At 50.5% G+C, this 12869-nt stretch overlaps 1 protein-coding gene across 2 annotated transcripts in view; it reads left to right on the top strand.

Annotated features, from left to right (window-relative positions):
- vib (phosphatidylinositol transfer protein vib) overlaps positions 1-12869 on the top strand; it is a 60218-nt gene that overhangs the window by 14081 nt on the left and 33268 nt on the right. The window contains exons 5-6 of one of the 2 annotated variants that reach the window (XM_089565028.1): positions 9881-9919; positions 10995-11168. In XM_089565028.1, the coding sequence (XP_089421154.1) occupies positions 9881-9919; positions 10995-11168 (213 nt within the window). The remainder of the gene's footprint in view (positions 1-9880; positions 9920-10994; positions 11169-12869) is intronic. The other variant, XM_089565029.1, reaches the window with a different exon arrangement.

Below are 12869 nucleotides of genomic sequence, written 5' to 3' on the forward strand. Positions count from 1 at the left end.
GGAAGTAGCTGTGAAGCCCGCTGCCATCAAAAAGCAAGCCGTGGCGCTGCTGCAAGGAAGCAACCTTGAAGGACTGGCTACGGCTGTCAAGAATGGTAAAGGTACAGTTCTGGACTTATTCTTTACGGCAAAGACTCACAAGCCGGGCGTCCCTCTCAGGGCAATCATTTCTGAGCGGGATACATGGCAGCATGTTGTGTCGGGGTTTCTACAGAGGAACTCGAGATCACTCAATCTTTTGGACCCCTTCTTGGTGAACAACTCTGAAAATGTGGTTGAGTTCCTGTCAGCGCTGGACAGAAAAAAGTACTGCGCCTTCAGCATCGATGTGGAAGACTTGTTTTATTTGCTGCCCCATCCTCAGCTGATGAAGAGAGTGAAAGACTGCATTGTTAAAGACAATGACGAGTTGGTGTTTATGGCGGAATGCAGTGTTTCAACCGAGAGTTTCCTTGAACTGCTTTCTTTTTACTTGGAATCGACCTTTGTTGGGTGGGGCGGTAAGTTGTTTGTCCAGAAGTCTGGTGTTTGCATCGGCTCCCAGGTTGCACCTGTATTGAGCGATATTTATCCGAGCAGGATGGATCAGGAACTGGCGGAGGATCTTGGTGATCAAGCGCTAAGAGTTTTCTGCTATGTCGATGATTTTTTGATCATTTTGAAGTCACTCTCCCAGCGCGGTTGCAGACGTCGTAAAAATGTTCAAAGATGCTGGTGGCGGCCTCAGATTCACTTTCGAGATGCCCAGCTCGGATACCCTCCAGTTTCTAGGCCTCAGTATCGAGTATCTGGATAATGGTGTGTGTTGGGAATATCACCCTAGAACGAAGAAGCCACTGTTGAACTTCAGCTCTGGGCATTCCAAAATAGTCAAGGCTGGTATAGCCACGTCCTGCTTAAAAGCGTCCCTTGCGAAATCCTGTAACCACAAAGTTGAGGCTAGCTTCCTGGCACAGGTGGAGAGGCTGAAGGAAGCCGGGTTTCCGGAGCAGTTGTTGGCTCAGATCTCCGAAACGATCCTGGTCAAGAAGGGGAGTAGTGGTTCCAATAACAAGCAGGACGAGGGACGGAGACGTGTGGTGGGAATTCCGTACGTCCATGGAATTTCACACCGGCTCAAGAAAGTGGGGGCGAGGTACGGAGTGGACGCGATTTTCACGGCCAAAAATAAGCTTGCGCGGATTTGTAGTGCTGTGCGTAAAAAGCTAGAGTCTGAGGGCAGTCGTGCTGGAACTGGTTGTTTGGTAGCGCACAGGAAGGAGACTAGGTTCACAGAGTGTAACACTGGAGTTGTTTACGAAGTGCCGCTCTCGTGTGGAAAAAAGTACATCGGCCAGATGGGTCGTTGTGTAAACGAGCGGATGGCGGAGCATCGTAGGTCGTTGAAGTGCGTGGCCTCCTCCAATCTCGCCGTGCATTGCAAGGGTTGCGGAAAATGCTACCCTCATTTGAACAGGACCAGCGTCTTGTTCAAGCATAGCGATCAGGTACGCAGGGAGATGGTGGAGGCTTACCTAATCAAGAAAGACTCAGATTCCTGTGTGGCATCACCATCTGTGGCCTTGCTTGACAGGGAGATAACCTTTTTGGCCAGTTTTTAAGGCGAGCAGGCGATATGGGTCTTTGGTGTGATATCAGCGTGACCGTTAAGGTTGTCGGGGTTTTGTTTGTGGGCAGTTTTTTGGAAGTGTAATTGATGGTTGCATCACGGTGCACGCGAAGGGATAGTGGGTGATTGTGTGTTGGGTTGATTTTCGCGGTTGTTGTGTTTTTGTGCTTGTCTCACTGTGGGCAGAAGATACTTATATAGGCCTCTTCGTGTGAATAAAAATTCAGTTGATAGTCTGCGCCCGTGTCGTGCCTTCTTGTTCTTTGTCTTCGTTTTTTGTGCAGTTTTCAGTATGTATATGAGAACCAGGTCTTTCCACGCGTAGTACCAAGGCTGCATCATGAGCTGTGGTTTTCCAGCCCCTACCGCTGGATTCTCTTGTGGGTCGCAACACCCAATTCCTGGCATGGCAAGGAGTCCTTTTGTGTCAGACAACGCGGCCTGTCTGCATCCCTTGCCTCAGTGAGGGAAACTCCTTGTCTGCCCCGGCCGGTGTGCTCTGGGGGTGATCTCAGCCGCAGTCAGTGTGGGCATGCCCACCTTCTTGTTCCCCTGCACTGAAGTGGGGCGGTCAGCTCTTGTCCCTTCTTCCGGCACGGTGCCTACCCTCCTGGAGGTGGTGGCACCTTCCCCAGGTGCAGTCACCTGCCCCCGAATGAGGAGTGTGCAGCTCTTGCTGTCCATCCGCTGCTCTGTGGTGGCCAACAGAGTGGAGCTGGGAATAATGTGATGCAGCCTGGTGGCCGGTGGTCGCATACACACTAAACTGCAGAGGGTCAGTACGGAGAGTGCTGAAGGAGGCTATCATTCAGCCATGTGCGCTTTTTCACTGCATTCCTCCGAAATTGAGCAACTGAAACACCTGGGGATTTTTTGTCATTACCATTCATACTAACGAGACAAAATGCAGGGGTCCTAGTGTGGGCACTGCGCATTTTCCACCATCCGGACAGTCTCTCCGTATTAATCAAGTGTAACGAGGCATGATTGTATTCACCTTGCGGCTCATGTGTGGCAGTAGCACAAACACTTTCCCGGCCTCAACACCGTGTCAGTCTGGGGCCAGTTCGATTCTCACCCCTTGCTGTTCTCCCCAGTGATGTGCGCAGCCTCTCTTTGCCACCTCCGTCTTGTATTGAAGGCTGCTTCCGTTACCCAGAGCTGTGTGTGGGGCATGTCTAAAGCTGGCCATTGGCCCCCTCCCTCAGACAACTCTTTCGCTGGTTGCCTTGATGCTTTCAGATTGTGCAGATCCCTTTCCAGCATGGGAATCCACCTACTATCCCACCGGGGTGCACCACCCAGCTCAGTTGCTTGCATCATCAGTGTCCACTGGGAATGCATCCTCATTCCTCTGTGCAGACCACCCTTAGCTAGACCTCACTGTGGAGGATGTCTTCTTGCCCTCTCCCTGATTCATGTGTCTCAGCCTGCTGCCCTCATGCTCTGCGGTGTGTGGCTCAGCAGGCACCCCCTGGTGGTCCTGGGAAGTGCGGGATCTGTGCCTGGCAGCATGCCCCCTCACCTGTCGTGCACTCCAGTGGTCTCCTCAGAGGAGAGACCAAGTGATGAGGAGGGGGATGGTCGTGTGGTGGCCAGCTTTCGCCAGTTGCAAGCGGCGGAGATAGGGTCAGAGTCAAAGGTTCGCAAACAAAACAGTTTATTATACAGCAAAGAGGTGATACAGAGGATTTCACAATCACTCATACAAACTGATTCTACAGTATTGTGCATTTTTATTGTGAATATTTTGCAGTAACTAAGTAAGTACAGTTGTAAAACTTGCTGCGATACAAAAATTACCATAATACGCAAGCTCTGTGTGCAGTTTCACCGTAAACGAGCTAGCGGTTGAGGCGGGAAAATTTCTGAAAATATTCACGATAAAAACGCACAATACTGTACAATGCAATGCAGCTCGTGCAAAGTAACAGAAGAGAGGCAAGAGAGATATTGCACTTGAAGTGCACTGACACAAGAGAGGGGCAACAAACAAAACACAATTTGTTCACCGGGCACTGTCTGACGACCTGAGGATCGTGATGGAGCTGTCCCGCAGGCCTTGCTGGTCTGGGTGGGTCGTGTGGGTGCACTAAGCTGAAACGGGCTGACAGACGAGCATCCTTCATATTTAGGCATGCGCTGCGCTTGTTAGTTTCCTTGCACCAACAAGGCAGACGCACTCAGTATCAGCTGCACGGCCATTCTCTCGCCGGGTGCATGTCCCCATTGGTCAGGCATGGAGGCCGGCTTTCCAGAAAATTTGCGTTCTTTCTTCCGCACCAGAGTGGAGAGGGCAGCTCTCTCTTAAGGCTGGCAAGCAAAGTGGAAAGTGCAGCAGCATAGTACCAGGTGAGGTTCTGTTCTCTGCTGTTTGAGGATTTCTCTGTGGTTTGCACCAGCAAGATTGCTTCTTCCGCATCGGTCGTGGCAGTGTGTGGGAGGAGGGCAGCTTCTCTGGGCAGCCAGACTCCAGTTGAACGCAGGATGTTGTCCGAGGGTGAGCTGCCCTGTGCAGCAGTCATGGAGTCGAGCTTGGCTCAGGACAAGGTCTCCACAACCCTCTTTCCCTGCATGGGGGGCTGCAAGGACGTCCCCGTCAGGCTCACTGATGCCACTGCTCCTCCTCCTGGGAAGAAGGTGGACTTCCTCATCCTGGACCCTTACCTTCTGTGGCTTCCAGGCGGTGCTCACTAGGTTTGGTTGCCATCTGGCCACTTGTCTTCCTTACCTTTCTTCACTGGTGGCCGCTCTCACCTGGTTGATAATATCCACCAGGGATGTCTCCCCATGAATGGACGCCCCTTGTCTCACCCCTTCAGGCTGCCATTCTTCCCTTTTGAATGCACTTGTCATGCATTCCTCACTCCCTCTGATCTCCACCAGGGGAGCTGGGTGCCGCATCGGGCGCCCGAAAGTGAAGCCACCGGAAGTAGGCGCCCTTGTCCCGGAAGTCAGCCTTTGGCAGTGCACGAAATCGGAGCTCAGCACGGTTTTTCAGTTCCAGTTTTGTTTTCCCACTTGGCATTTCGTCGTTCTCGTCTTTTTACATGACAATGCCTACCTGTTGCGCCGTCAGCTGAGCGAGGAGACCAGCAAAGTAAAGACGTTTCAAAAATAAGGGTCCACTGCATCGCAATGGGACGACAGGACATCGCTACGCGCAGCAAGTATGGAGCCTCGTCTACTCGGCTCGGTGTCGTCTCGTTTGCCTAGCTTCGCCAACTCTGCTCTTTACTGTGATGCTTGTTCCCACGCTCAAGCCAAAGTTATTTATTTATTTATGTACATACTGCAGACCATGGCTAGGTCCAAGCAGGAAGGGCAGGTGCACAAAAAGCAAAATTATAGCAACAAAAAATACAACAATACAGCAAAGATAATGTAGTAAAACAAACAATACAGCAATGCAACACAAAGCAGAAAAAATACATAATACGCAATATCAAAGATGGCTGAGGAACGCGTCTGATTTTCAGGGTTGATTAGGATCGGTTAGTGAGTTCCAGTCGGATATGGTGCGTGGGAAAAAGGAAAACTTGAACGAGTTAGTCCGGGCAAAATATGGTTTTAAAAGAGCTTTGTGATAGTGTCGTGTATTCCGTGTTGGCATTGAGGAAAGATAAGCAGAAGGGTCAAGTCTGAGTTTATTGTTAAGAAGTAATGAAAGAAAATCTAAACGAAAATTTCGTCTTCTTACCTGTAGTTCTTCAATACCGTTAGCATGCATCAAGTCTGAGGGGGAGTCAGTGGGTAGATATTTTGAATATATGAATCTAATTGCTTTCCTTTGAATGTTCTCGAGCTTTCTTATGTTAGACTTAGTATACGGGTCCCAAATTATGCAAGCATATTCAAGCTTGGGTCTAATTAGAGTATTGTAACCTAAGAGCTTAACGTTAGCGGGGGCGTTTCGAAGTTTATGCCTTATATAACAGAGCTTACGGAATGCGAGTGAACAGATGTTATCTATGTGAGATAACTATCTATGTGAGATGTTATCTATGTTATCTGATGTTATCTATGTGAGATAGCTATCAATGGGGGATAAATATAAGAAAGAATAGGTTGAAACATTCACCAGGCAGCTTACTTTGCAGCGACCATTTTACCGAATTATGTTTAGACCGAACCAGAGCGAGGGCTGGGCTACTATCTTGTGAGGTGTCGACGGTGTTCGGTACATTAGCGCCTCCAAAAGGTATGGTACTGCTCTTTCGACGGAGCGTGTCATGTACTGTTTCGTATTGTAGCAAGTTAAGCCTGAATGGACTTTTATTCGTGGTGCTTGGCTTTTATTCGTGGTGTTGACTTCTAACAGCGCTTCTCACACGCACTGCAGCATTCATCGCGCTCGTGAACTGTTGTATGTGTTTCTTTCTGTGTCCTGTCTAAGTTGGTGCGCATTTCACTTATATACTATGCAGCATTCGTCTTTCTTGTCAGTCGTTCCTCTCGCGCTGTGCCTTTTCTTTGCTGCACGAAAATTCGGTTTTAAGATGACCTAGCCTCATCATCATTCCACCACTTCTCCTTCACGCTCGGAAGACAAGAACCAGGCAAGAACATAGTGTTTAATGCACGTATACTCCTTTGCCGCGGCAGGGTGAGACATGCATCACTGTTTTCTTTGGTTTCTCTGAAATTACAGGGTTCTGCACACAATGCTCACATTTCTCGCATTCAGCTTGCTTGTTCCTTTCATATAACAGCAGACATTACACGAGAACAGCGCAAAAAACTGAGAAGGAAAGGGCGAAAGATGCGACTTTTTGCATTGAAATACACAGCAGACACCCGACTTTCGGGACAAGCCGTACAACTTCCGGTGGCTTCACTCGCGCTCGTCTCGGAAAGCGGGAATGCGGAATCCAGCCACCTAGTGGAGATCAGTGTGCTCAGCTGGTGGCCCAAAAGCTTCGATTTTGGCTGCAGGGGTCGTACTTTGAGGCAAAATGCTAGAGGTCCGTGTGCTGTGCGATGCCAGTGCGCATTAGAGAACCCCAGGTGGTAGAAATTATCCGGAGCCCTCTACTGCGGCATCCCCCATACCCTGAGCTGCTGCCTTGGGATGTTAAACCGAACCTAGCCATCCTACTGCTGGTGAGACCACACTGTGGTGCTCCTGTGGCTCTCCTGGTGATGTGCATGGTCTCCCTCCAGGATTAGGGAGACCGAACCTCCGAGCATGCCACCAAGCATGTCCACACGGCTGCTTCCACCTGTCACCCAGCTACGGTGTGTCCTCTGGCCTCCTGCTGAGTTGCTCTCGTTCGCCAGTTGGACACCACCTCCAGCAGTGAACTGGATGCCACGACGGCCGTCCTCTTTGCACCTGCCGGTCCTGCTCTCTCTGTGCAGTTCTGCCCCACTCGCAACTCCTCCTCTGGCTCATCACGGTCCTTTGCTCCCATTTACACCGCCCCAATCGTATCTCAACTCGAGGCCATGCTTGTCGGGCCCAGTCTTCCTCCGCCGTGGAGCTCTGATTCCCTGGGCCCAGAGGGCGGCTGCTGCTGCCACTGCAGGGTCCACCCCAACCCTCGTGTCCTTCAACACCTCCTGCACAGCTGCCACTCCTTGCCCCTCCCCTGAAAGGGGCTCTCACTGCGGTGGGCCAAGGACACACTTCACCAATACCCTGCAGCAGAAAAATTTTTAACGAGTTTTGTGGAAGCTGCATTATCTCAGAGGATTCCGGTGTGGGCCAGTTGGTTCATGGTTTGTAAGAAACAGATTCACACAGCGCAACGAGACGAGGACAAGAAGGAACACGAAACAAAGGGGGCCCAGCTCAAGTTAGGGACAAGAGCTATGGAAAGAAAAAAATGATAGGTGTAACGTCAAGAGATCGGAAGCGGGCGGAGTGGGTGAGGGAACAAACGCGGGTTAATGACATCCTAGTGTAAATCGGGAGGCAGAAGTGGGCTTGGCCAGGGCATGTAATGCGAAGGCAAGATAACCGCTGGTCCTTAAGGGAGTGGATTCCAAGAGAAGGCAAGCGCAGCCGCGGGTGGCAGAAAGTTAGGTGGGCGGATGAGACCCTTATGTAATGCCTCAACAGAGGCCTTTAAGGGTAAAATAAATGATGATGATGGTGATGATGATGAAGAGGTGTGCGGGGATACGGTGGCTGCAGCTGGCCAGGACAGCAGCTTGGGCATGTTGGTTATTCATTTGTGACGGAACAGCGCAAAACACCGGGACAAGAGACAAGCGCTGACTTACATCTGATTGTTATTTCGAAGAAACACTGCTTCTTATATCTTCTTCACCCCCTCAAAAACATATTCGTCACAACCATATCGTTCAAGTGTCCAAAAAATTACAACATACGACAAATAATCACAGATGTATAATCACATTTCTAACATGTCAAATTCTTTCTTTGTCAAAGCAACAGACGGCGTGCTGACACAATCGTCACGTAGACTTGCTATCGAAGCTGCCTCGATTATTTCACTGTCTAACTGGTCTCGTGATTAGCCAAAGCTCTACACTTTTGGAAATCAGGTGCACAACTTCTTGAAGGGCAATCTCTGCAATGAATTCCCAGGTTCCTGTAAGCTTGCTCGAAATTAGTCTGCCCTATGTATTGTTCACCGCTTGTCGCTGGCAACGAATAAACAAGGTCTTCAGTACACTCCACAAAGGGGGTTCGATGCTTTACCGTGCATCCCTGCTTCTTTCTGGTCGGGTGGGAATTGACTCGTCTGCACAGACATTGCAGTTGATAATAGGGGCAGTCATCACGACATTCACGCCAGCTTTCCGACCACTGCTTTTCAGGCGATTGCTACCACCGGCCTCCTTTCCTTCTTTTTTCTTGCCTCATCCTGCTGCTGGGGCCTAGCCCGCATCAGCTGCTTTCTCATCTGCTTGGCAACAGATGCCAGCAGGTGCGAGGGGTGACCCGAGCTGCCAAGCCGTTCCGCCTGGCCAAGAAGGCTCGCTTCCATTTTGTGAGCACAGGACTTCCTCAGGGCATTTGTGAGGCACCAGTTCACAGCAGCCCGCTTGGTGAGTGGGCTGATTGGTGGGGCTTTCTCCCCTCTGGGCTCATAGGCCCAGCAGGCATGCCCTCTAGTGAACTCAAGTCTCAGGTCTAAAAACCTGAGTGACCCTTGAGCAGGAAGCTCGTGCGTGACAATAAGTGGCTGCAAAGCCTGCGAAAAGCGACCCACCTCCTCCATTACGGTTTCCAGCGTATTCGTGCGTTGGCCATCACAAAGAACAAGGTAGTGATCAACGTACGTACATACCTTTTTAACACTTGCACCAGCAAGGGTTGCGTTCAGGAACCTGTCTTTTCGCGCCAAGTACAAATAAATCACTTAGTAGGGGCGCGATACATGAACCGATGCAAACCCCGCGTTTCTGGAGATACACTTTTTCTTCCCAGAGGACGAAAGTCGACCTGAGGAGGTACAACGATAATAGTTCCAAGAACCCTCTTATAGACATTCCGCAGGCGTTTTGAAATGCAACGGCACCACGCGTATATATGCATTCTTCTACAGACACCATTAGCTCGTCATGCGGTATGGAATAGTACAAATCTTTTACATCAACTGAGCATGCGGCAAAATCACTGCTAGAATTGTCATTTAAAAACCTAGCTATATCGTCCGAGGATTTCACCTGAAATGGGTCGTCAATTGTTAGTAGTTTTAATTTTGCTTGCAAGTAGACACCAAGAATCTTTTGCCAAGGTAATAATTTCTGAGGGAGGGACTTGGCACCCCCATTTGCACGTATGTGGTTGGTCACTAAACATATTTTACGATCAGAGTTTGTTTATATTTTTGAGGTAGAATAAATGCAGCTGTGTTGATGTGTTTACTGGAAAGAAAGCAGTGTAATTCTGGGGGACATTTTTTTCTGGCCGCAATTTTGAGCTCATGCAGTCTGATCGTATCAGCAAGGTCCTGCGGTGTGCACTGTGAAATGTGTCACAGACATGCAACAAACGGTGCCTCACTTGTAGCTGAGTGTACGCTGGTGCTCCAGCAGCTCTGCACTGCTTAGTCACAGTGTGCTCTTTCTGGCTCGTGCAGTGCATTGGGATGCTTGATGGTTGGCATGTTTTTTTGACAATGTTGTTTTATTCACTTTGCCAAATCTGCTTTTCTTTTTCGTGAGTGCACATGGCATTTTTCTTTTTTCTTCCTGTGTGCTAACAGAGGAGCAGTCTCCTCTCCCCCCTTCCAGTGCACGCTGTTTTTGCCCCCCTTTTGTTTCTCCTAAGGCTTGGATGTGTGCGCATTCCAGGATGGACGCAGGCGGCATGCAGGTTGCGGCGCAGGAGAGGTAGTGACACCCATTGGCCCTCTCTTCTTGTGTGTGTGCATGCTTCTTCTTCCTCCTCTCTGCTGGCTGGGTGTGCAGGGGGGGTACTAACCGGCCACCAACAGGCTGAAATCACGGTCGGCCAAAAAAGGATCTCACCCCTGTGGCTGCATCCACATTGGGCAGCCACCGCTTCTTCTGGCTGGGTCAGCAGGAGTGGGTGGGGGGGGGCCTGCTTGGTGGGAGGGTGAAGGGGGGGGGGACACCCTTGTTCCTTTCTGAGAACCCAAGAAGTGCAGTTCTCCTTTCAGGAATCATGCGAGGAAGCTGCGGTGGTGCTCTGCTGTCACCCACCGGGGCTGTCGTGTTGGCCAACCCTCCGGTGATGGGCACAGCTGAGCTGAAAGGGGTAGCCTGTATTAACACCACGTCAGCAATCTTGAGCTGGAAAACAGAAAGTGATTCGCAAACTGTGTGGCCAGTGTGTGATTGCAGAAAACACACAGCTTCCTAAACGAGTTGAACCTAAAGGGTGAAACACATCGTTTGTGTTGAAAGGTGACACCAGAAAGGACTCTCCTTGGGTGATTGCTGCCCATTTGAGCTGTCAGTCTGCCCACAAAAGTGGCTGCTTCCACAAGCTCAGCCTTGGATGGGATGTTGTAGTAGGGAGGCAGTCTGGTTGTGTGGGGGGGGTTGCTTGCGGATGGTGCTTGGAGTCAGTCAGAGCATCTGTGTGACACCAGCCTCCCCCCCGGTGGTTGTGTGGCAGCTGGGGGGCAGCTGTATCGTGGGGGGTCCCTCTCTCGTTCTGGTTCCTCCTGGAGGAGCATGTCTGCTGCCGCAGGTTCATGCCGCACTGTCCCTGCCACCTATTAACCTGTAGGGTGTGTGCCACAGAGGAAGACCAGTAGCAGAGGGGTTGATGTGCACTGGGAAGGGGGCCATCTCTCTCTCTCTCTGTTGAGGCCACCGTGCTTGCATGGCCGCCATCTGTCGCATGCAGCAGCTGTGCATGGGGCTGGGCCTTCCTGTGGCCGCCACTTCTCTCGGCTGCTCAGCTGCTGCTGTTTTTCCCCCCCCCCTGGTGGTGCAGGACTACAAGCAGGACGAGGACCCCTCGACCTTTGTGTCCCAGAAGACCGGCCGGGGACCCCTCAAGGGCGACTGGATGAAGACGGCCAGCCCGGTCATGTGCGCCTACAAGCTGGTCACCGTCGAGTTCAAGTGGTTTGGCCTGCAGAGCCGCATCGAGTCCTACATTCAAAAGGTGCGCCCCCTCTCCTGCCAAGGGCAGACACCCGACGGGGTCTCTGAGCCCCCCCGTTTTGTTTTACAGCGTCAAGAAAAAAGGTTTACTTGGCATAGAAAATTTGTTTTCCATTCGACATTCAACAGAGATGCTACACATATATACGGTTGACAAAAAATCATACGCCCAGACAAACTTGGGAAACAATTTCAACACATTGCAGGTATTCAGCGAGCACTGATGCAGCACTGGGCACAAAAACAGAAAATAGTACATCTAAGAAAATGCTCGTTATAAAAACAATGTGGAGCAATGTACATAGTACCTGCGGTCGTCCATACATCCTTCGTGTCTACTTGGGATATTCAGTGCTTGGTAGGTCAGTGTCTGTGTACCACAATTGGTTCTCAGCAGCTGTCCTCTGTGGTGCCTGCTGGTCAGCTGCTGCGTTGAGATCTTTCTCTATGAATTATTTTATATGTGCTTGGCCATGATCACATTGTGCCTTAGTGCATGAATCGTGGATGTCTTCTGTGTAATTTTCAAAAGTGTGTGGTTTTTGTGATACGACCAATTTGTTATGGTTATGCTCAGTAATCAAGGTGGAAAGCTGGGCTAGTTGGTGTGTCATGGTCAATTAAAAGGTCGTGCCAGCACAAGACTGCTTGCAAGCGCAAGTGCACCGGTTGAAGGAGGCCGGTTTCCCTAGGGACACAGTGACGGCTGTGGCGGAGTGCCTCCTGAAGGAAGTCGGGGCATGGCAGCTGGAGAAAGTTGCAAAAGGCCATACCGCACTACGTGCACCAGCTGTCGCACCGGCTGAGGAGGGAAGTGCGGTGTGGACGTCATATTCACTGCCCCCGCTGGTGCGAAGCCGTCAGTGGGAAGAGGAAACGCCCCTCTCCTCCTGCGGGGGCCTGAATGAACGAGAGCACCGCACGCTGGTGGATTCATTGGCCCCGCATTGTAAGCGGTGCGGGTGTGCCTGGTAGTAGGGGAGGCACAGGGTTAGGCCGTGAGATTTGTGAGGCCTATCACAGGGAAGGTGAAAAGTGCATCAGCACGACATCACTTGCCCTGACCAGGAATATCTCCAAAGCAGTTTGCCACATTTTGATTAGTTTGTGCTCGTTTTAGCCCAGTGTGCGCATGTGCCACCCAAGTGTTCTTAAGTACCTGTTTGCAGTAGTAAATCTTCAGTTGATGTTTAGGGCTCGCCCTGTCTCCTTCTCTGTCCTAGTTTTATTGCGCTAGTCTTTTAATTAACTATGCTCAGCAGTGGTGCCCCAGACTAGCAAACAGTAGGCAATCCTTGAATAAGAGTGTAATAGCGAGACTTTTTAACCAGGTAGGGGTCATTGTTGAAATTTTGCTCATGTGTCCGATCGATGGGGCTAGAGCGGTGGCCAAGTGCTCTGCATGACATGTCCATGCCAGAGTGTCGTGCAACCAAACTCCTAAGAATTTCTGCTCGGATGTTTGCTGAATGCTCACTGTTTGATACATAATTTGCATCACGTTTACTTGGTGGAGAAAATATGATATATTTAGCTTTAGAGGCGTTTAATTGCAGAGAGTTTGCATGTAGCCATTGAGAAAGAGTGTGCAGGTACCGATGAGTTGTTCCTTCGATTTCTCCTCTCGTCCGGGCAGAAAAAATGCGCAGTCATCCCTGTGTCGGGGCAGCAATGGCGTTGATGCATAGCACAAACAGCCCAG

Source organism: Amblyomma mixtum, chromosome 10 (genome assembly GCF_055824585.1).
Source record: "Amblyomma mixtum isolate Tamu chromosome 10, ASM5582458v1, whole genome shotgun sequence".
Lineage (NCBI taxonomy): Eukaryota > Metazoa > Arthropoda > Arachnida > Ixodida > Ixodidae > Amblyomma > Amblyomma mixtum.